The sequence below is a fragment of the Oncorhynchus mykiss genome, chromosome 9 (assembly GCF_057628025.1).
Source record: "Oncorhynchus mykiss isolate SJ-2025 chromosome 9, ASM5762802v1, whole genome shotgun sequence".
NCBI lineage: Eukaryota > Metazoa > Chordata > Actinopteri > Salmoniformes > Salmonidae > Oncorhynchus > Oncorhynchus mykiss.
Genome location: NC_143030.1, coordinates 37,974,899 through 37,998,220, shown reverse-complemented (window position 1 = coordinate 37,998,220; position 23,322 = coordinate 37,974,899). Strand labels below are relative to the sequence as shown.

At 42.1% G+C, this 23,322-nt stretch overlaps 1 protein-coding gene and 1 long non-coding RNA gene across 4 annotated transcripts in view; one reads left to right on the top strand and one right to left on the bottom strand.

Annotated features, from left to right (window-relative positions):
• Window positions 1-590: 590 nt before the first annotated feature.
• The window catches only part of snap29 (synaptosome associated protein 29), a 22,951-nt gene continuing 219 nt past the window's right edge, over window positions 591-23,322 (bottom strand). Inside the window, exons 2-7 of one of the 3 annotated variants that reach the window (XM_021615462.3) lie at window positions 18,131-18,194; window positions 8,542-8,772; window positions 8,032-8,228; window positions 7,609-7,694; window positions 1,535-1,636; window positions 591-1,306 (exon numbers count right to left, since the gene is read on the bottom strand). In XM_021615462.3, coding sequence (XP_021471137.2) covers window positions 1,146-1,306; window positions 1,535-1,636; window positions 7,609-7,694; window positions 8,032-8,228; window positions 8,542-8,772 — 777 coding nt within the window. In that variant the 5' untranslated portion in view covers window positions 18,131-18,194 and the 3' untranslated portion in view covers window positions 591-1,145. Of the gene's footprint in view, window positions 1,307-1,534; window positions 1,637-7,608; window positions 7,695-8,031; window positions 8,229-8,541; window positions 8,773-18,130; window positions 18,215-23,322 lie in introns of all 3 variants that reach the window. The other 2 variants (XM_021615460.3, XM_021615459.3) reach the window with 2 other exon arrangements.
• LOC149980903 (uncharacterized) lies at window positions 18,210-21,334 on the top strand. The gene is made up of 4 exons (XR_016483220.1): window positions 18,210-18,552; window positions 18,669-18,823; window positions 20,995-21,127; window positions 21,245-21,334. It is a non-coding gene; the product is annotated as an uncharacterized LOC149980903 (long non-coding RNA).

The window sequence follows — 23,322 nt, the reverse complement described above, 5'->3', positions numbered from 1 at the left end:
AATTAGGGTTAAGTGCCTTGCTGAAGGGTACGTCGACAGATGTTTTACCTAGTCGGCTCTGGGATTCGAACCAGCATCCTTTCGAGTTACTGGCCCAACGCTCTTAACCACTAGGCTACCACATCAGGTTACATTCTTTCAGATCCCCAAATAAAATAAAAGGCCGATATTTAATCCGAAACACGTTGGAGCACGTGTGACATATTTAAGCATTTACCATGAATGCAACTTCCGCAAAATGCCGTAACATTGCCTTTAAAAAAAGGTGCATTGTTGACAGCACTCTATAATGTGCGTCAGATTGAATTCGAGCCTAAAACCTGGTGTAAGACAAGAGTGGATGGCACTTGAATCTTCCAGGGGAACAGGTGTGGTTCTTTGTCTATTTCTACATGTACCAAGCACAGGTCCAGCAAGCGCTGGGAGGGGAGGGGGGGGGGGATGTTTATGTACAAGAGTGTGGGTGAGTCTAAAGAAATGTAATGAATCATTCATTCGAGTTCTGTGGGTATGTCATCTCAAAAGTTACAAATAGGATATGAATTATCTAATCAACAGGCAGCGGACAGCATACATACCACAGTATGACATTCCAGTTTCAAACAAGCACCACTCAATTTATTTTTCTGGCTTCTGGACACAGCGATCAAGGTTGGAGTCAATAGCATTTCAATTCAGTCAAGTCAGTAGACCCTTTCAAATTCAATTCATGAATGCAAGTGGCACTTTGTTTTCAAAGAGGATCCCTCGCTTTGAGTTGAAATTAAATTAATTTACTTACCAAACTAAATTAAAATGCAACTTACCACGATGCAAACTGAGGGCAACAATAACAGACCATTAACACTTCTCAACTACCCTTTAAATGCACTACACAGGTCCTACTCACAGAGATCCTTCCTTTCTAAAAAAAAAATCACAAGATAACAAATCATAAATCGTCAAGAACAGGGTGGTCTATGCATTTATATGGAGCTGTTTGAGGAACTGAATATCATTCATTAGAGTATCAATAACATTGGTACTCTATCATAGAGGAATAAGATATCTTGGTGCACAGAGAGCTGCTTTGTAGCGAAACCCAGGTAAGGGGGAGTTGAGTTGACCGGTGTCTCTGACCGGTGAGTCAGAATGTTTGGGATTTATTATTTGAGGTTTTTAATCTGCTGGTTGGTGTTGTTGATCTTGAGGTCCAGCTTGTCCACTTTACCCAGCAGATTGTCCAGAGAAGTGTCCTGATTCTCAATTTCAGATTGGAGGCCCAGTCCTAGGTTCTTTAACCTTCCCAGGCCCAGGGACATCTCATCTGGAGCAGTTCAAGAAAACAGGGGTTCATTAAAATTAGAATATTTTTTTTAAATTCTCCACAAAATGCGGAAATTTGCCTTCGGCTTCACACAAAAACAGATATACAAAAACAGATGTTACTGCTGATAAGGAGTTGGATTATTTTGTTGTTGATCGCCATTGAATGAATGAATAAAATTAAGACAAATGTAATTGTTATTTCCCATAGGTCCTGGAAGGCTCTTACCTAAGTTGTTGTCCAGGGTCTGGTGGGCGGCTCTAAGCTGTCTGTTTGCAGGGTAGCCATTTTGACTAGATGAGCTGTCATCTGATGCAAATGCGTCGAAACCTACACCACACACAGGAGGAGATGTCATTGACAGAAAATTATCCTTTTGCTTAAAGTAGCTGCCAAGTGTTCCAGATTTCTATGAAATATGACCTATTACAATATGAGGAAAATAAAGACTTAAAAATGCTGCTGTCATTTGCATAATAGTGATCAACAAATCACAGACGGGCCTGTCTCGGTCAAAGTATGTGAGGTCACATATCAGGAAATACACTGAACAAAAATATAAAAAAACGCAACAAAGTGTTGGTCCCATGTTTCATGAGCTGAAATTACAGATCCTAGACATTTTCTATATGCACAAAAAGCTTATTTCTCTCCAAATCAATGCACAAATGTGTTTACATCCCTGTTAGTGAGGATTTCTCCTTTACCAAGATAATCCATCCACCTGACAGGTGTGGCATATCAAGAAGCATGATCATTACACAGGACAATAAAAAGGCCACTAAAATGTGCAGTTGTCACAACACAGATGTCTCAAGTTTTGAAGGGAGCGTGCAATTGGCAAGCTGACTGAAGGAATGTCCACCAGAGCATTTAATGTTTATCTCTCTACCATAAGCCACCTTCGTTGCTTTAGAGAATTTGGCAGTAAGATCAACTGGCCTCATAACCGGTAACCACGCAAGCCCAGGACCTTCACATCCGGCTTCTTGACCTGTGGGGTCGTCTGATACCAGCCACCTGGAAAGCTGATGAAACTGTGGGTTTGCACAACCGAAGAATTTCAGCACAAACTGTCAAACCATCTCAGGGAAGCTCATCTGCACGCTTGTTGTCCTCACCAGGGTCTTGACCTGACTGCAGTTGAACGTCGTAACCGAATTCAGTGGGCAAATGCTCACCTACGGTGGCCACTGGCAAGCTGGAGAAGTGTGCTCTTCACGGATTAAACTGTTTCAACTGCAACGGGCAGATAGCAGACAGCGTGTATGGAATCCGACCATCACCCCTGGTGAGACAAAACCACGACTTGTCAGTGAAGAGCACTTTTTGCCAGTCCTGTCTGGTCCAGCAACAGTGGGCTTGTGCCCATAGGCGACGTTGTTGCCGGTGATGTCTGGTGAGGATCTGCCTTTACAACAGGCCTACAAGCCCTCAGTCTAGCCTCTCTCAGCCTATTGCGGACAGTCTGAGCACTGATGGTGGGATTGTGTGTTCCTGATGTAACTCGGGAGTGGTTTTTGCCATCCGGTACCCGTCCCGCAGGTGTGATGTTCGGATGTACCGATCCTGTGCAGGTGTTGTTACACGTCGTCTGCCACTGCGAGGACGATCAGCTGTCCGTCCTGTCTTCGGCGTCTCACAGTACGGACATCTCCAGCCCTTATGCCTCCTTGCAGCATGCCTAAGGCACATTCACGCAGATGAGCAGGGACCCAGGGCATTTTTCTTTCTGTGTTTTTCAGAATCAGTAGAAAGGCCTCTTTAGAGTGTCCTACATTTTAATACCTTTGACTTTAAGACACTAACAGCTTAGGCAATTAACGACTGTTCCACAGGTGCATGTTCCTTAATTGTTTATGGTTTATTGAACAAGCATGGGAAACAATGTTTAAACCCTTTGCAATGAAGATCTGTTTTATTTTATCTGTATTTAACCAGGTAGGCCAGTTGAGAACAAGTTCTCATTTACAACTGCGACCTGGCCAAGATAAAGCATAGCGGTGTGAACAGATAACAACACATGGAGTAAATGGAGTAAACAATAAACAAGTCAATAACAGTAGAAAAAAAAGAAAGAGTTTATATACATTGTGTGCAAAAGGCATGAGGAGGTAGGAGAATAACTACAATTTAGCAGATTAACACTGGAGTGATAAATGATCAGATGGTCATGTGCAGGTAGAGATACTGGTGTGCAAAAGAGCAGAAAAGTAAATAAAATAAAAACAATATGGGGATGAGGTAGGTGAATTGGGTGGGCTATTTACCGATGGACTATGTACAGCTGCAGCGATTGGTTAGCTGCTCAGATAGCAGATGTTTGAAGTTGGTGAGGGAAATAAAAGTCTCTTCAGGGATTTTTGCTATTCGTTCCAGTCACAGGCAGCAGAGAACTGGAAGGCGGCCAAATGAGGTGTTGGCTTTAGAGATGATCAGTGAGATACACCTGCTGGAGTGCGTGCTACGGGTGGGTGTTGACATCGTGACCAGTGAACTGAGATAAGGTGGAGCTTTACCAAGCATGGGCTTGTAGATGACCTGGAGCCAGTGGGTCTGGCGATTAATATGTAGCGAGGGCCAGCCGACTAGAGCATACAGGTCGCAGTGGTGGGTGGTAAAATGTGCTTTAGTAACAAAACGGATGGCACTGTGATAAACTGCATCCAGTTTGCTGAGTAGAGTATTGGAAGCTATTTTGTATATGACATCGCCGAAGTCGAGGATCGGTAGGATAGTCAGTTTTACTAGGGTAAGTTTGGCGGCGTGAGTGAAGGAGGCTTTGTTGCGAAATAGAAAGCAGATTCTATATTTGATTTTGGATTGGAGATGTTTGATATGAGTCTGTAAGGAGAGTTTGCAGTCTAGCCAGACACCGAGGTACTTATAGATGTCCACGTATTCTAGGTCGGAACCATCCAGGGTGGTGATGCTAGTCGGGCGTGCAGGTAGCGAACGGTTGAAAAGCATGCATTTGGTTTTACTAGCGTTTAAGAGCAGTTGGAGGCCACGGAAGGAGTGTTGTATGGCATTGAAGCTCGTTTGGAGGTCAGATAGCACAGTGTCCAAGGAAGGGCCAGAAGTATACAGAATGGTGTCGTCTAGAGGTGGACCGTAGAGCGTAGAGGTGGATCAGGGAATCGCCCGCAGCAAGAGCGACATCATTGATATATACAGAGAAAAGAGTCGCCCGAGAATTGAACCCTGTGGAGTCTGCCAGAGGACCAGACAACATGCCCTCCGATTTGACACACTGAATTCTGTCTGCAAAGTAGTTGGTGAACCAGGCAAGGCAGTCATTAGAAAAACCGAGGCTACTGAGTCTGCCGTTAAGAATATGACGATTGACAGATTTGAAAGCTTTGGCCAGTTCGATGAAGACGGCTGCACAGTAGTGGCTTTTATCGATGGCGGTTATGATATCGTTTAGTACCTTGAGCGTGGCTGAGGTGCACCCGTGACCGGCTCGGAAACCAGATTGCACAGCGGAGAAGGTACGGTGGGATTCGAGATGGTCAGTGATCTGTTTGTTGACTAGGCTTTCGAAGACCTTAGATAGGCAGGGCAGGATGGATATAGGTCTGTAACAGTTTGGGTCCAGGGTGTCTCCCCCTTTGAAGAGGGGGATGACCACGGCAGCTTTCCAATCCTTGGGGATCTCAGACGATACGAAAGAGAGGTTGAACAGGCTGGTAATAGGGGTTGCGACAATGGCGGCGGATAGTTTCAGAAATAGAGGGTCCAGATTGTCAAGCCCAGCAGATTTGTATGGGTCCAGGTTTTGCAGCTCTTTCAGAAGAGGGGGGGGGGGGGGGGGGGGGGCTGTTGGCCAAGGTTGGAGTAGCCAGGAGGAAGGCATGGCCAGCCGTTGAGAAATGCTTGTTGAAGTTTTCGACTGTCATGGATTTATCGGTGGTGACCGTGTTGCCTAGCCTCAGTGCAGTGAGCAGCTGGGAGGAGGTGCTCTTGTTCTCCATGGACTTTACAGTGTCCCAGAACTTTTTGGAGTTAGAGCTACAGAGCTATCTGTGAAGTTATTTGGATTTTTACAAATTATATTTGAAAGACAGGGTCCTGAAAAAGGGACTTTTATATATATTTTTTCTGCCTTTAATATTTTCCCTAACCCTATTACCCCTAATTGGAGTAAACTAATTAAATATATTACATTTTTATTGAGTAAACTAATGGACAACAATACTTAGGCTTTTACTTTCAGCTTATACATACATTTCAGACATTACTAATGTAAACTACCTTGTTTATTTTTAGTCCCAGCCTTCAGCAATCCTCAACCCCTCCAATCTCTGAAGACCATCAGGTTTTGATTTCTAGCTGCCATATATTTTTCCACTGTGCTGTTTCACAAAATATTTATATTCTCATAGTTGACAGATTGTAAATTAAAGATAAACACCTTTGCTAAGAGTATTATATTATTGATCAATTGACTATGACTTATCAATTTACCCAGCCATTTGCAGAGTTAACTAAGTAAACGGTGTATTTTTTTTGCCATTCTACATATGGGCAGTACCAAAACAGCAAAATCTGCTAACTGGCGCACACACAAACAAAAGTTTGGGTTCACTTCGAAATTCTTGTTTTTGAAAGAAAAACATTTTTTGCCCATTAAAATAACATCAAATTGATCCGAAATACAATGTAGACATTGTTATGGGCCTCTATACATAGGCAAAACTGTTGTCCTGAATAAAGAAGCAATAAAAAAACGGTCCTTCTTTAGATTAGTTGAGTATCTAGCATCAGCATTTGTGGGTTCAATTACAGGCTAAAAACAGCCAGAAACAAAGGACTTTCTTCTGAAACTCGTCCGTCTATTCTTGTTCTGAGAAATGAAGGCTATTGCATGCGAGAAATTGCCAAGAAACTGAAGATCTCGTACAGCGCTGTGTACTACTCCCTTCACAGAACAGCGCAAACTGTCTCTAACCAGAATAGAAAGAGTGGGAGGCCCGGTGCACAAATGAGCAAGAGTGTGTGTGTGTGTCTAGTTTGAGAAACAGACATCTCACAAGTCCTCAACTGGCATCTTCATTAAATAGTACCCACCAGTCTCAATGTCAACAATGTCCAGTGTCTGTTCTGTTCTTTTGCCCATCTTAATCTTTTTTATTGATCAGTCTGAGATGGATTTTTCTTTGCAACTTTGCCTAGAAGGCCAGCATCCCAGCTGAGCCGTTGTTACTCCTAGACGTTTACACTTCACAATAACATAATTTACAGTTGACCGGGGCAGCTCTAGCAGGGCAGAAATCTTACAAACTGACTTGTTGGAAAGGTAGCATCCTATGACGGTGCCACACTGAAAGTCACTGGGCTCGTCAGAAAGCTATTCTACTGCCAAATGTTTGTCCTATGGCGGTGTGTTCGATTTTATACACCTGTCAGCAACAGGTGTGGCTGAACTAGCCGAATGCACTAATTTGAAGGGGTGTCTACATACACTATATATACAAAAGTATGTATTTTCAAAATGCATACTTCCTCCAGCTCATTGCAAAGTGGTGTGTGATGTGTTTAAGCCTGCATTCAGTTACCAATGAGAAATAAAAATAGCTCTTTTGAATCTTGGCCAAAAAACAATTATATTTAGAATTCTTGCGTATTGATTGGGCTTATAACAGAGGTGTCGGGCAGATTTTTCACTCAATGCCTCTTATCTGTATGCTCTGCGCATGTGACAAAAAAGATACATAGTGAATATCCACGGGCTGGTTCGATCCAGGGCAGCCTGAGCATGTACCCAGCCGAGACAAAGACATTGGGCAAGATCGTGAACTCAAACCCGGCTTAACAGCCTTAGTAGACTCGTTTGTGCTTGTCATATTATTAACAACCAGTTAGCAAAGCTAAACAGGCCAAAGAATAACTAACAAATTGTAGGGAACTTCACAAATCTAGTTACCAAACTTTAACAATGTCCAGAAGGATGAGCACGCCCTCCTTACATAAGACAGTTAAGTTGGCGTAAACCCTGATAAATAACATTGGAACACAAAATGTTTCTTAAAATTTGTAAATTGTTCTGCTCAGCTCGAGGTGAAGAGCGGGAGAATTTAAGGAACGAATCCGTGCCTCGGGTTTATCACCTGTGGAAGGCAGAGCTCCCGGTGAGGCATGGTGTTCACTGGCCTTGTCAAGCGTAACTATAATATTCTTCAGTAGAGGGCTCTAGCACACAAACTCCTCATAGCTGTGTTGTACCAAGTTGACCAACTAAAAGGGAACAAGGGATGACAAAGGAGATATTATTTTGTTGCTGAGGTTTGTGGCCTTACCTCCAATGTCCAACTTCCTCAGGTTGGGGTGACTGGCCTGGTACTTGCCTTCATGCTCCTTACTGTGAGACATGGCATTCTGCAATCTAACACACACACATACAGTCAGAGACTCAAGGCAGGATGATCTTTGACCAAATACATTACACACTTCACAGTTTAATCAGACTTGAACACAGAAAAAGTAAAGACTGACAGAATAAGCCCTCTACCACCATCTTACACCTCTTGTATGGGCAACATGGCAGAAACTATAATAGTATCACCGCGGATAGCCTAAATACTCAGTCAACAAGGGGCTACTAATGGTGGAATGTTTGGGATATCCCATGAAAAGTTGTTCACTAGCATTGTATATAGCAACAGCACATGCCAGAGTAAAGAGATAGAGGTAGGAATAAGCAGGGAGGGACTGGGCATTACTTGCTGCTGGCTTGGTAGACAACAGGCTCTTCTGGCAGGGACTTGGTGGTCTCAGGCTTGGCCTTAAAGTAAGTGACAAGGCCTCCCCACACACTCTTAATGCTGTTGATGTGTTTCTGGCTGGTTTTCAGGTCTTGGCCCATGTTGTCCACCATCCTCTCGGTCCTCTTCAGAGCCTCCCCCTGACGCATCAGCTCCTACGGATGGACACAGAGAGGAAATCAGTGTTATCAAATTCACTCGGCTGTATTACTCTTTACAGTGGGCCAAAAAACATGGAGAAATACATCTAACAATGCTGGACTTTGATAATACAGATGCTCCAGGGTGACTTTTCCCCGATGTACGGATACGCATCCTAGAGCTGGCCACCCGTCCAAACTGGGCAATAGGGGGAGAAGGGCCTAGTCAGGGACGTGACGCGTCGCTTGAAATAGAATAAGGCTGCAACGTAACAAAATGTGGAAAAAGTCGGGGGGGTCTGAATACTTTCTGAATGAATAGGCTTACCTCTGCAGTCTCAGCGCCGATCTTCTCCGACTCATAAATGAGCCCCAGGGAGCGGTGGCTGCTGACCACCGCAGACTTGGCCGTACGCATCACTTCCTGTTGGAGGCATCTCTGCTTGCGCTCTGCCTCACTCTTCCCCCTCTCTTGGGGGTCGTCAAATCCCCCACTTGACCAGCGCTGCTCCTCCTCATCATCATCTGCAAATGGGTTGTGGGTTCTGGGGTACGCCATCTTTTCAACAGAACAGCAGAGTTATGACAGTGGAGAGTGGACATAGCAGGCACGGGGGGGGGGGGGGGGGGGGGCGCTTATACGGCATGCCTGCCATGAAAATTGTGTTCGTTCATGTCATGTTTACTGGGTCATTCTCATGGAACCATTAAAACACCATGGCAGTAATGGTTTAAAAAATAAAAAACATTTAGTAATGTAACAAAATATCATAATGAAGATTGTGTTCTCTACCTTGCACAAAGAGTAATTTCAACATAGGAATTAATTATTTTTGTCATTACCTCAACACGTCCAGCTGTCTGAATGCACGTTGTGTTGTAATTTAAACAGAGTAAAATGAAAATATTCTTGAATGTATAACTGAATATTATGGGAATATGAATAATGAAAAGTGGAAAAATGAAGTGTCCATGACTGATGTTCTCATCCTCCGCAACATTTTGGAAGGACTGTTTTGGCAAGTCGGTTAGGAAATCTACTTTGTACATGACAACTAATTTTTCCAACTATTATTTACAGACAGATTATTTCACTGCATCACAATTCTAGTGGGTCAGAAGTTGACTGCCTATAAACAGCTTGGAAAATTCCAGAAAATGTCATCATGGCTTTAGAAGCTTCTGATAGGCTAATTGACATCATTTAAGTCAATTGTAGGTGTACCTGTGGATGTATTTCAAGGCCTATCTTCAAACTCTGTGCCTCTTTGCTTGACATCATGGGAAAATCAAATCAGTCAAGACCTCATAAAAATGGGGAGCAGTTTCCAAATGCTTGAAGGTACCACGTTCATCTGTACAAACAATAGTACGCAAATATAAACACCATGGGACCACGCAGTTGTCATACCGCTCAGGAAGGAGACGCGTTCTGTCTTCTAGAGATAAACGTAATGTGGTGCGAAAAGTGCAAATAAATCCCAGAACAACAGCAAAGGACCTTGTGAAGATGCTGGAGGAAACAGGTACAAAAGTATCTATATCCACAGTAAAATAAGTCCTATATCGACATAACCCGAAAGGCCACTCAGCAAGGAAGAAGCCAATGCTCCAAAACTGCCATAAAAAGCCAGACTACGGTTTGGGGACAAATACATGGGCACAAATATCGTACTTTTTGGAGAAATGTCCTCTGGTCTGATAAAATTGAAATAGAACTGTTTGGCCATAATGACCATTTATGTTTGGAGGAAAAAGGGGATGCTTGCAAGCCGAAGGACACCATCCCAACCGTGAAGCACGGGGGTGGCAGCATCATGTTGTGGGGGTGCTTTGCTGCAGGAGGGACTGGTGCACTTCACAAAATAGATGGCATCATGAGGGAAATTATGTGGATATATTGAAGCAAAATCTCAAGACATCAGTCAGGAAGTTAACTTCTTTGGAGTAGGGGGCAGTATTGGGTAGCTTGGATGAAAAACGTGCCCAAATTATGCTGCCTGCTACTCAGCCGTAAAGGCTAGAATATGCATATAATTAGTACATTCTGATAGAAAACACTGAAGTTTCTAAAACTGTTTGAATGATATGTGAGTATAACAGAACTCATATGGCAAGCAAAAACCTGAGAAAAAAAAACAACCAAGAAGTGGGAAATCTGAGGTTTGTAGTTTTTCAACTCAGCCCCCATTGAATATACAGTAGGATATTAGTTATGTTTCACTTCCCAAGGCTTCCACTAGATGTCAACAGTATTTACAAACTGTTTTGAGGATACTCATAAGAGCTCTTTGAGTGAGTGGTCTGGCAGAGTGCCACAGCCTCGGTCTGGCGCGCTCAAGTAAAAGTTAATTTGTACAGACAAAGGAATTGTCCGGTTGGAACATTTAGGATGTTTTTAACATAAAACTTCATTAAGATTGATTACATACTTAGTTTGGCATATTTCTACGGGCTGTAACAGAACTTCTTTGAACTTTTCTTCCGATGTTCGGCGCGATGTTCGGCGCTTTTGGATTTGTTTACCAAATGCCCTAACAAAAGAAGATATTTGGACAAAACTGATGGACATTATCGAACAAATCAAACATTTATGGTGGAACTGGGATTCCTGGAAGTGCATTCTGATGAAGATCAAAGGTAAGTGAATATTTAAAATGCTATTTCTGAGTAATGTTGACTGCCCAATATGGCGGATATCTTTTTGGCTGCTTTGTTGTCTAAAGGCTGTACTCAGATTATTGCATGGTTTGCTTTCTCTGTAAAGTTTTTTTGAAATCTGACACAGTGGTTGCATTAAGGAGAAGTTTATCTAAAGTTCCATGTATAATAGTCGTATATTTATCAATGTTTATTATGAGAATTTCTGTAATTGAATGCGGCTCTCTGCACAATCACCGTATGTTTTAGAACTAGTGAAGGTAACGTGCCAATGTAAACTCAGATATGTTTTATATAAATATGAACTTTATCAAACAAAACATACATGTATTGTGTAACATGAAGTCCTATGAGTGTCATCTGATGAAGATCAAAGGTTAGTGATTCATTTTCTCTCTATTTCTGCTTTTGTGACTCCTCTCTTTGGCTGGAAAAATGGCTGTGTTTTTCTGTGGCTTGGTGGTGACCTAACAATCGTTTGTGGTTGTTTCGCTGCAAATCCTTTTTGAATTCAGACACTGTGGCTGGATTAACGAGAATTTAAAATTGTGTAAAATACTTGTATGCTTGAGGAATTTTAATTATGATTTGTTGTTTTGAAATTGGCTCCCTGCACTTTCACTGGCTGCACTGTTCACTGGCTGGGGTCCGCTAGCCTTTCCAAATCATGTACAATCAATTGAATTTGCCAGAGGTGGACTCCAATCAAGTTGTAGAAACATCTCCAGGATGATCAATGGAAACAGGATGCACCTGAGCTCAATGTCAAGTCTCATAGCAAAGGGTCTGAATACTTATGTAAATAAGGCATCCCTTAGTTGTCAAAATCAAATGTATTTGGCATTGATCAAATCTGCAGACAGACAGTCCAAGTTCCCATTCAGTTGTCAAAACGTGGGTTGGGACAAGCATGCATTGACAGGCAAGCTGCAGAAGGACGAGCAGGCTACTATCTCTCATCGTTTATCAGTGCAATTTTGACTGCCAACTAGCTGAAAAAGTTTGAGGGTTTATCTAATGTTCCCTCATTAGATTTTAGCTCATCTTGCACTGGCTAGCATTAGTTATTGATCGTGTTGATGTGCACAGGCAACTGAGGGAGAGAGCCTACCTTTTCATGCTTGTCTGATCAATAGGATTGTGAAGTTCCCAAAAGGAACTTCCAAATGGGGATCTAATAAAAGTTCCCAAATGGAAGACTCACGTAGTATTTACATTATTTTGAGGCTTTTGGCGAATGCGCTCTAAATAACAGTATGAGCAGCATAGAAGGGGGGGGGCAATGCAAATGGTCTGGGTAGCCATTTGATTAGATGTTCAGGAGTCTTATGGCTTGCGGGCAGAGAGAACAGTCTATGACTAGGGTGCCTGGAGTGACTATTTTTAGGGCCTTCCCCTGACACCGCCTGGTATAGAGGTCCTAGATGGCAGGAAGCTTAGCCCCGGTGATGTGCTGGGCAGTGTGCACTACCCTCTGTAGTGCCTTGCGGTCGGAGGCCGAGCAATTGCCATACCAGGCAGTGATGCAACGAGTCTGGATGCTCTCGATGGTGCAGCTGTAGAACCTTTTGAGGATCTGAGGACCCATGCCAAATCTTTTCAGTTTCCTGACGGGGAATAGGTTTTGTCGTACCCTGTTCACGACTGTCTTGATGTGCTTGGACCATTTTAGTTTGTTGGTGATGTAGACACCAAGGAGCTTGAAGCTCTCAAACTGCTCCACTACAGCCCCGTCAATTAGAATGGGGACATGCTCGGTCCACTTCTTCCTGTAGTCCACAATCATGTCCTTTGTCTTGATCACATTGAGGTAGAGGTTGTTGTCCTTGCACCACACGGTCAGGTCTCGGATCTCCTCCCTATGGGCCGTCTCATAGTTGTCGATGACCAGGCCTACCACGGTTGTGTCATCGGCTTACTTAATGATGGTGTTGGAGTTGTGCCTGGCCGTGCAGTCATGAGTGAACAGGGAGTACAGGAGTGGGCTGAGCACGCACCCCTGAGGGGACCCCATGTTGAGGATCAGTGTGGCGGATGTTGTTGTTGTTACCTACCCTTACCACCTGGGGGCGGCCCACCAGGAAGTCCAGGATCCAGTTGCAGAGGGAAGTGTTTAGTCCCAGGTCCTTAGTTACCTCAAAGCGCATCACTAAGCTATGGTGTTGAACTCTGAGCTGTAGTCAATGAATAGCATTTTCACATAGGTGTTCCTTTTGTCCAGGTGTGAAAGGGCAGTGTGGAGTGCAATAGAGATTGCATCATCTGTGGATCTGTTGGGGCGGTATGTGAATTGGAGTGGGTCTAAGGTTTCTGGGATAATGGTGTTGATATGAGCCATGACCAGCCTTTCAAAGCCCTTCATGGCTACAGAAATGAGTGCTACGGGTCAGGTTACCTTGGTGATCTTGTGCACAAGGACTAGTGTGTTCGCTTGAAACATGTTGGTATTACAGACTCGGACAGGGAGACGTGATCACACAGTCATCCGGAACAGCTGATGCTCTCATGCATATTTCAGTGTTACTTGCTTCGAAGCGAGCATAGTTTAGCTCGTCTGGTAAGCTTGTGTCACTGGGCAGATCTCGGTTGTGCTTCCCTTTGTAATCTGTAATAGTTTGCAAGCCCTGCCATATCCGACGAGCGTCAGAGCCGGTGTAATATGATTGGATCTTAGTAATTAGGTAAAACTGATTTAAGTTTCCCTGCATTAAAGTCCCCGGCTACTAGGAGCCCTGCCTCTGGATGAGCATTTTCCTGTTTGCTTATGGAGGTATACAGCTCATTGAGTGCGTTCTTAGTGCCAGCATCGGTCTGTGGTGGTATGTAGACAGCTATGGAAAATCCAGATGAAAACTCTTGGTAGACAGTGTGGCCTACAACTTGAGACACTACCTCTTCCTAGCAAAACCTTGAGACTTCCTTAGATGTCATGCACCAGCTGTTTACAAATATACATAGACCTCCACCCCTTGTCTTACCAGAGGCTGCTGTTCTATCCTGCCGATAAAGTGTATAACCCGCCAACTGTATGTTGTCGTCGTTCAGCCATGACTTGGTGAAACATAAGATATTACAGTTTTTAATATCCCGTCGGTAGGATATACGTGCTTTTAGTTCGTCCCATTTATTTTCCAGCGATTGTACGTTGGCTAACAGTACGGGTGGCAAAACCAGATTAGCCACTCGTAGCTTGATCCTCACAAGGCACCCCGATCTCCTTCCGCGATACCTCTTCAACTCTTTTTTCCTACAAATGACAGGGATGAGGGCCATTAAAGAAATAATCTGTCTAATTCAAGGTAAGTATTCACTGTTCTGATGTCCAGAAGCTCTTTTCTGTTATAAGAGATGGTAGCAGCAACATTGTACAAAACAAGTTACAAACAATGCGAAAATAAAAATAGCACGGTTGGTTAACTTCTTTGGGGTAGGGGGCAGTATTTTCACATCCGAATGAAAAGCGTGCCTAGAGTAAACTGCCTGCTACTCAGGCCCAGATGCTAGGATATGCATATTATTAGTAGGTTTGGATAGAAAACACTCTGAAGTTTCAAAAAAAAAAACTGTTTGAATGATGTCTGAGAATAACAGAACTCATATGGCAGGCAAAAACCTGAGAAAAAAAATCCAACCAGGAAGTGGGAAATCTGAGGTTTGTAGTTTTTCAAGTCATTGCCTATCGAATATACAGCGTCTATGGGATCATACTGCACTTCCTAAGGCTTCCACTAGATGTCAACAGTCTTTAGAACCTTGTTTGAGGCTTCTACTGTGAGGAGGGGGGATTGAGAGCGGATTGAGTCAGGGCTCTGCCAGAGTGGCATGAGCTGATCATGTGCGCACATGTGAGAGTGACCTGCGTTCCATTGTATTTCTTAAGACAAAGGAATTCTCCAGTTGGAACATTTTTGAAGATGTATGTTAAAAACCATCCTAAAAATTGATTCCATGCATCGTTTGACATGTTTCTACAGACTTTTCACCTGGACCTAGTGATCGCGCCTCATGAATTTGGATTCCTGGGCTAAACATGCAAACAAAAAGGAGGTATTTGGACATAAACTGACTTTATCGAACAAAACAAACATTTGTTGTGGAACTGGGATTCCTGGGAGTGCATTCTGATGAAGATCAAAGGTAAGTGAATATTTATAATGCTATTTCTGACTTCTGTTGACTCCACAACATCGCGGATATCTGTATGGCTTGTTTTTGTGTCTGAACACTGTACTCAGATTATTGCATGGTGTGCTTTTTCCGTAAATAAAAAAAAAAAAAAAACTGACACAACGGTTGCATTAAGGAGAAGTGAATCTAAAATTCAATGCATAACACGTGTTTCTTTTAGCAATGTTTATTATGAGTATTTCTGTAAATTGATGTGGCTCTCTGCAAAATCAGCGGATGTTTTGGAAGCAAAACATTACTGAACATAACGCGCCAATGTAAACTGAGATTTTTGGATATAAATATGCACATTATCGAACAAAACATACATGTATTGTGTAACATGATGTCCTATGAGTGTCATCTGATGAAGATCATCAAAGGTTAGTGGCTGGAGAAATGGATGTGTTTTTTTGACTTGGCTATGACCTAACATAATCATATGTTGTGCTTTCGCTGTAAATTATTTTTGAAATCGGACACGATGGGTAGATTAACAAGATGTTTATCTTTCATTTGCTGTATTGGACTTGTTAATGTGTGAAAGTTACATATTTCTAAAAAATATTTTTTAAATTTCGCGCACTGCCTTTTCAGCGGAATGTTGTTGAGGGGTTCCGCTAGCGGAACGCTTGCCCTAGAAAGGTTCATGTCAAGTTTCCTGAGGTAAATCCATAAGATTTATGCAGATAGATCTCATTGCTAACATTAAAGAAAGTAGCATTATTGCGCAAAACAATGAGCTGGGAATAGAACGATTGAAGACTAGTTTGTGCTATGGTGCAAGTATTTCACTGGCATTTGCCCCTAAAAATAGTAGATATGTGCGAACCGGAAAAAATATTTACGAGCACTGTGTGCGATTAAAGATTACAACCTACCGTAATCTATTTTTCCCCGCTGCTAATTGTTTAAAAACTACAAGTCTCACATTCCACAAGTGGCACACGCCAACCACAGTAGAGTTCTTTGTGGTGACGCAGTCCAATCAGAGAGAGAAAGGTGAACACCGGAAAATAGTATCGGTATAGGCTATAAGATAATGTGCAGACATTGCTAAAAACGAAGCCCATTCAAATTTATTTTAAGCGAAAAAGAGACGAGGAGAAAGAGGAATCAGGCGAGGGAGATTCGCAAGGTTCAACTAATGAAGCCTCTTCACAAGGTTTACCTGAGGCAGCTAACGTTAGGGATGCTGAGAACAACGTTAGCGAAGCTACCATGACCCTCGCTGTCACTTCAACGTCCACTGTAGCTGGTGGAGGGAGAACATATACAGTGCCTTGCGAAAGTATTCGGCCCCCTTGAACTTTGCGACCTTTTGCCACATTTCAGGCTTCAAACATAAAGATATAAAACTGTATTTGTTTGTGAAGAATCAACAACAAGTGGGACACAATCATGAAGTGGAACGACGTTTATTGAATATTTCAAACTTTTTTAACAAATCAAAAACTGAAAAATTGGGCGTGCAAAATTATTCAGCCCCTTTACTTTCAGTGCAGCAAACTCTCTCCAGAAGTTCAGTGAGGATCTCTGAATGATCCAATGTTGACCTAAATGACTAATGATGATAAATACAATCCACCTGTATGTAATCAAGTCTCCGTATAAATGCACCTGCACTGTGATAGTCTCAGGGGTCAGTTAAAAGCGCAGAGAGCATCATGAAGAACAAGGAACACACCAGGCAGGTCCGAGATACTGTTGTGAAGAAGTTTAAAGCCGGATTTGGATACAAAAAGATTTCCCAAGCTGTAAACATCCCAAGGAGCACTGTGCAAGCGATAATATTGAAATGGAAGGAGTATCAGACCACTGCAAATCTACCAAGACCTGGCCGTCCCTCTAAACTTTCAGCTCATACAAGGAGAAGACTGATCAGAGATGCAGCCAAGAGGCCCATGATCACTCTGGATGAACTGCAGAGATCTACAGCTGAGGTGGGAGACTCTGTCCATAGGACAACAATCAGTCGTATATTGCACAAATCTGGCCTTTATGGAAGAGTGGCAAGAAGAAAGCCATTTCTTAAAGATATCCATAAAAAGTGTTGTTTAAAGTTTGCCACAAGCCACCTGGGAGACACACCAAACATGTGGAAGAAGGTGTTCTGGTCAGATGAAACCAAAATTGAACTTTTTGGCAACAATGCAAAACGTTATGTTTGGCGTAAAAGCAACACAGCTCATCACCCTGAACACACCATCCCCATTGTCAAACATGGTGGTGGCAGCATCATGGTTTGGGCCTGCTTTTCTTCAGCAGGGACAGGGAAGATGGTTAAAATTGATGGGAAGATGGATGGAGCCAAATACAGGACCATTCTGGAAGAAAACCTGATGGAGTCTGCAAAAGACCTGAGACTGGGACGGAGATTTGTCTTCCAACAAGACAATGATCCAAAACATAAAGCAAAATCTACAATGGAATGGTTCAAAAATAAACATATCCAGGTGTTAGAATGGCCAAGTCAAAGTCCAGACCTGAATCCAATCGAGAATCTGTGGAAAGAACTGAAAACTGCTGTTCACAAATGCTCTCTATCCAACCTCACTGAGCTCGAGCTGTTTTGCAAGGAGGAATGGGAAAAAATGTCAGTCTCTCGATGTGCAAAACTGATAGAGACATACCCCAAGCGACTTACACCTGTAATCGCAGCAAAAGGTGGCACTACAAAGTATTAACTTAAGGGGGCTGAATAATTTTGCACGCCCAATTTTTCTGTTTTTGATTTGTTAAAAAAGTTTGAATTATCCAATAAATGTCGTTCCACTTCATGATTGTGTCCCACTTGTTGTTGATTCTTCACAAAAAATACAGTTTTATATCTTTATGTTTGAAGCCTGAAATGTGGCAAAAGGTCGCAAAGTTCAAGGGGGCCGAATACTTTCGCAAGGCACTGTAGATTCAATGCGAATTGGCTCAAAATGTTCCCATGGCTAGAGTTCGAAAACAACGTCATGTTCTGCAAATATTGTAGAGGGCAGAAACAGGCAGGCAACTCGTCAGGAAACCCGCATCTGAAAAGAGATAGCGTAGCGAAACATAACATCTCGCGACGGCATATCCAGTGCAGAGATCTGTACCTGTTGAGACAGGAGAAACCATCAGGCACGGTGTCAGCAGCCTTGAGGCGGCAAGTGCCGCTGTCTGAGGAGGAGAAGAGGCAGCTGAAAATAAAGATAAACATTGCATACTTCATTGCGAAAGAAGAACCTTTCGTCAAATTTGGTCCGCTTATCAGACTCCACCACAAAAACAGAGTTGACATTAATCCCACATACGACAATGATGTAAGATGTGCGGCGATGATCTGTCAAATTGCTGACATAATGAGAGAGCCTGTCAGCGAAGCTGAAAGCCGCAAAGTATCTTGCCATTCTAATAGACGGAGACACTGATATATCCAACACCAAATGCGAGATTGTCTACGTACGCTTGTTGGAGGATGGGAAGCCAGTCAATCTCATGGTCAGACAACAGACCCTTGAGCACTCTCATGCCATTGGTAAGTTGTTCCTCTTTATAGGCTTATTCTTGTGGAAAGTTTAATCATTATTCATGAGAGATCATTTTATTCAGTTTACTTTTGTATAATAGATTTTTTTTGTGTTGTCATTCGAGGTGTTTTGGATGTCACCAAGGGCACATTTCGTGCTGTTTGCCCAGAGGAGAATCATGGATGAAGAGGTGCATCTACTTCAGGGCAGATGGTGCCTCTGTGAACATGGGCCACTATGGGGGAGTAATTGCCCAGCTGCAGAGAGAGAGGCACATAGGTTTGTAACTAATAAATTGTCTATGATCTAGTTTTATTTGCTAGCAGAGAATGTTAAACAATACTGTGCGTGTGTGTGTGTGTGTCTGTGTGTGTGCACTAAGTGCTGGAATGGTAAATACCACAGAATTATTGTTTTCTGTTGCACAAGAGACATGGGTTGAAGGAGACTGTGAATTGTTTGGAAGATTCTGTTCTGACTTTCACAGACTAGATTTGAATCTCTTTTAGTCCCCATTTGGACTAATCTTCCAAGAGTCCTTAAACATTAAAATACAATTTATAATACCAACAAATTTTCACATATATACTAACATAATAAATATTCAATCTAAAAAAAATATTGATTCTTCATCTACTATAGTCCCACAACATTTCTATGTATTATATTTAAATTGTTTTAAAATAATGTTTAAATGTATATATTGAAAGGTTTCTGGTTTGCTCAGTTAATTTATTCAATTTTTTTATTGCTCTAAATCAAAATGTTCTTTTGCCTATTTCTCTTTTCTGTCTGGATAACGCATAGATAGTGGACAATCTATTCCTAGTATTTACGGAATGTCTGTCTCTTACCAACTGAATACCGTTGTGAATAGAACTTGGCTGTTTTAAATGTATATTATGAAATAAAATAAGCATGTTTTTTTTTTAAAATATCTTGTTGATTGATGACCAACCAAGAACATTGCGCATGACTACAACAGAAGAACCATATCTCCACCTTAAAACAATCCTTGCTGCTTTGTTCTGTGCATTCTGCAGCCTCCTAACTTCACTTGATGCATTTCCCCAGACCACAGAACAGTAGTTCACCTGACTCAATTAATGCTTGTGTTATTTGCTCTAGAATTTTTCCCGGTAAATATTTAGCTATCCTTCTGATCATGCATGCTGTTTTAATATATATATTTTTTTTACATAGATTAGTTATTTGAGATGACCATGATAAGCAGTTGTCTAGTTGCACTCCCAATAGTTTCTGCCACTATTTCTGTCATCCAAATAGGACACCTTAGAGCTAGGAGGTCTATACACACATCCCACCAATATGGCTGCCTGGTGAGGCATACATTAAGGTCATCCTTCCTCTTAAAAGGTATATGATTCTGAATGTACAGTGCTACACCCCACCATTCCTATTCCTGTCTCTTCTCAGTAGACTATAGCCATGAATGTTCATTTGCCCATAATTTACAGATACATCTAAATGCGTTTCGGTCAGAGTCAAAATATGAATATTATTTATGTTGACCAAGTTAAAAACCTCATGTATTTTGATAGGAAGGCTACATACATTAACCTGAGCTGTATGCAACCTTTTCCTTGTCAAGTGGAGATCAATAGAGCATGTATTCATTATAGTGGAGATCACTAGAGCATGTATTTGTTGTAGTTCATGTCATGATACACTACAACTCACAAACTCAGATGTGAACATTGGATTTAAAATAGCCAGGGAGTTACCCTAGAGTCCTGATACAGTTGCCCATTGATATAAAGTTTATCCATCACCATGGAGACTCGTTGATTCAGGCAACGCTTTTCCTTCATGATGGGATATCGTTTTTTTCTCCATTCATTGATCTCGGTGGGGAAGTGATCATTCATTCCAAAATCAGTGTTTCTGAGTTCTCTGCCCATGTTCTTCGCCATTTCCGTTTGCTTGCTTAAATTTGTCAAAACATGCAATAATAGCCCGTGGCCTATTTCCAGAGGCCTTACCTATTCTATGGACTCTGGAGAAAGTGACATTACGCACAACATCAGTGGGCAGTTTTAGTTGAGTTGACATAAAGTCTCGGACTGTGTCCTCACAGCCTCTGCTGTTGTCATTCTCCAGTATCCCTAAAAAATATTAGATTGTTCCGCATTGAGCGACACTGTACATCAAGCAAAATGTCTTTAATTTGTTTGTTCTCCCTTTGCACCACCTCCACCTTCCTATGAATAGTCTACTATAGAGCTGTCTTTCAACATGCTAAACCCTGACACAATGCCAGAAGACCAGGCCAGCCTTCTCACCTTTGGCGATGATGGTGTGGCATACCTGATGAGACATTTCAAGGAGCCTCTAGAGAGATGTAATAATTTATTTGACACTGCATTGCCATATGAGACAATGTTACATTTACATATTTGCAAACTCACTTGCTCTGTTCAATCCTGCAGATGGGGGTGCAACATAGCTGCAATCCAGGATAAGTGGCAGGGGCTGAAAATCCTGGTCAGCCACAATTTCAAGTCCTACAGTGGTCTGTGGGAGACCATGTTGACAAAGGACCCCTACAGGCACGATTACAAGGTAGACTAACAGTCTTGAGTCCATGTATGGTATCCTATGGTTGGTTTTGATGAGTTAATGAAATTGAAAGATATCATATTTTCCCTGGAACATACATACTGGTGCTGCCCATTTCAGCCACCCAGTGTGAGCGAAGCTTCTCTGCGCAGAACCGGATTAAGAATTCGACAAGAAGCTGCCTTAGGTCTCCACCACTGAAGACCTGATGAGGATCAGCCTGGAGGGGTCTTCTCTGTCAAGGAGTTCGATCCCACTCCTGCCGTGGACCGCTGGCTGACCTCCAAGCATGCCGGACGGCCAACATACAAAAGCAGCTGGACAACTGTTATCCTTTGCGTCTAGTAGGCATGGGTCAATGTGTGATTTTGGTGGCATGTGCTGTTCCACAGATGTGTCCCTTAATACACTCACGCAGTATAAATATGTATGTAATAAATTGTTAATAAACTTTGTGTTACATTTTTCACTGTGCTCCTAAATTTCTTTGTGTGCTCCTACATTTTTTCAATTTAGGAGCACATGTACTCCTTTGGAAAAAAGTTAGCATAGAGCCCCGTTGGAGCTGGCTGGGTGAAAAATGACAAAATAATGGCAGTTTTTTTTCATGATTACTTCATAACTATGGAAAACAGCTGGGACACACAGTAATGTTATGAAACTGGGCTCCATAGCCAATGCAATGAACACATTTTTATCAACAACAAAAAAGCAGTAAAAATGTGTTCATCATGTCCTGACATTTAACAATGCTTTTTTTCTGATAACAAGTCCATTGCATCCGCTGTGGAGCCCCATTTCATAATATGACCATATTTCCAAGCTGCTTGCCATCGTTTTGAAGTAAACGTAAAAAAATAGGCCTTATTTTAGGGCATTTTCCCCCTGCCAGCTCCTATTAGTTCTATTGAGCACAGTGGCACCAACAGGCCTTCCGAACGGTCTATTCCAAGTTTATTGCTCTAAGTCACACCGCCTGCTTTGCCATTGTTGGCACTGAGACCTGCCCACGTTGTTGGTAGTTAAATGTAAACAAAAAAAATGACTCATGGAACTCGGAGTTCATCCCATTGTTTACTACAGGGAAATACAGACATGTCTGTCTATTTTGCCAAATATCTCACAATGTGTATATTTGGATTTTATTCAGGTCGGACTCCATTTTTATTGTGAGAATCTCCTCTTTCTAATTATGTAAGTCTGGGTAGCAAGCTCGGTTGTCATCAAATGCTAGCCCCAAAATATTTTTTTGCCCTTGGAACACTGAGCTCCCCCATTGTTTTCCTATGGATATGTATGCTGGTCCATTTCGCCAAATATCTCACAATGTGTATATTTAGATTTGATTAAAATCAGGAGAATCTCATCTTTGTAATTATGTAAATTCGGTTGTCATCGATCACTAGACCAGAAAGTCAGAAGTCCCCTTCCCCTACTTTCTCATTACGCAGAAAGTAAGCATAGTTGACACCATTGACGTGCGGATGTTTACTTTCTACACGAGTTGTCCGACGAATAGATTGTAGTGTTAAAATAAAAAGGGATACATTTGTCCCATTTGGGCGAAATGGAATTTTAAGCGTCACACTAGTCAAAACAGGTCCTGCGAACGTTCAATGAAATTGCCATGGGCTCGCGCTAGCGTTCCAGTTTAGCCAACATTCCGTTTTCCAGCCTATGGTGAATTTGGACTCATTCTATTGTCCAGCCTACTACTAGTGCTGTTGACCCGAAGACCATACCAAACAAAATGTTAGTAGTACGATGAACACGTTATTTAATGTAAAAATAGTAATACGGGTCATTGCTTCAAATGGTAGTTTCGATGGTTTATCTTCCATGGGTAAAAGTGGTTGTTTTGAGTTAGTTTCCAACTATCAACAAGTTGGTGTGACTGAATCTTTTGCTTTCGTTCTGAGTTGGTGATTAAATCAAAACGGTAAATTACACTTCAGCATGACAACGTTTAAAACAGATAATTACCGTTAGTTAGCTGGCTAACGTGTTAGCTAGTGTAGCTTATAACTAACGTTACACAAGGGTGTAATGATTAGCTAGGGAAAAGCGTGGAAACGCAACGTTTGTAACTAAAACGACGTTCTATTGGACAAATTCAGGTAGGACCCTCCCCATTTCGTTCAGTTTGCTTCCGTTTAAGAAACGTTTAACAGAAATTGCGTATTTCATACGCCCATGAT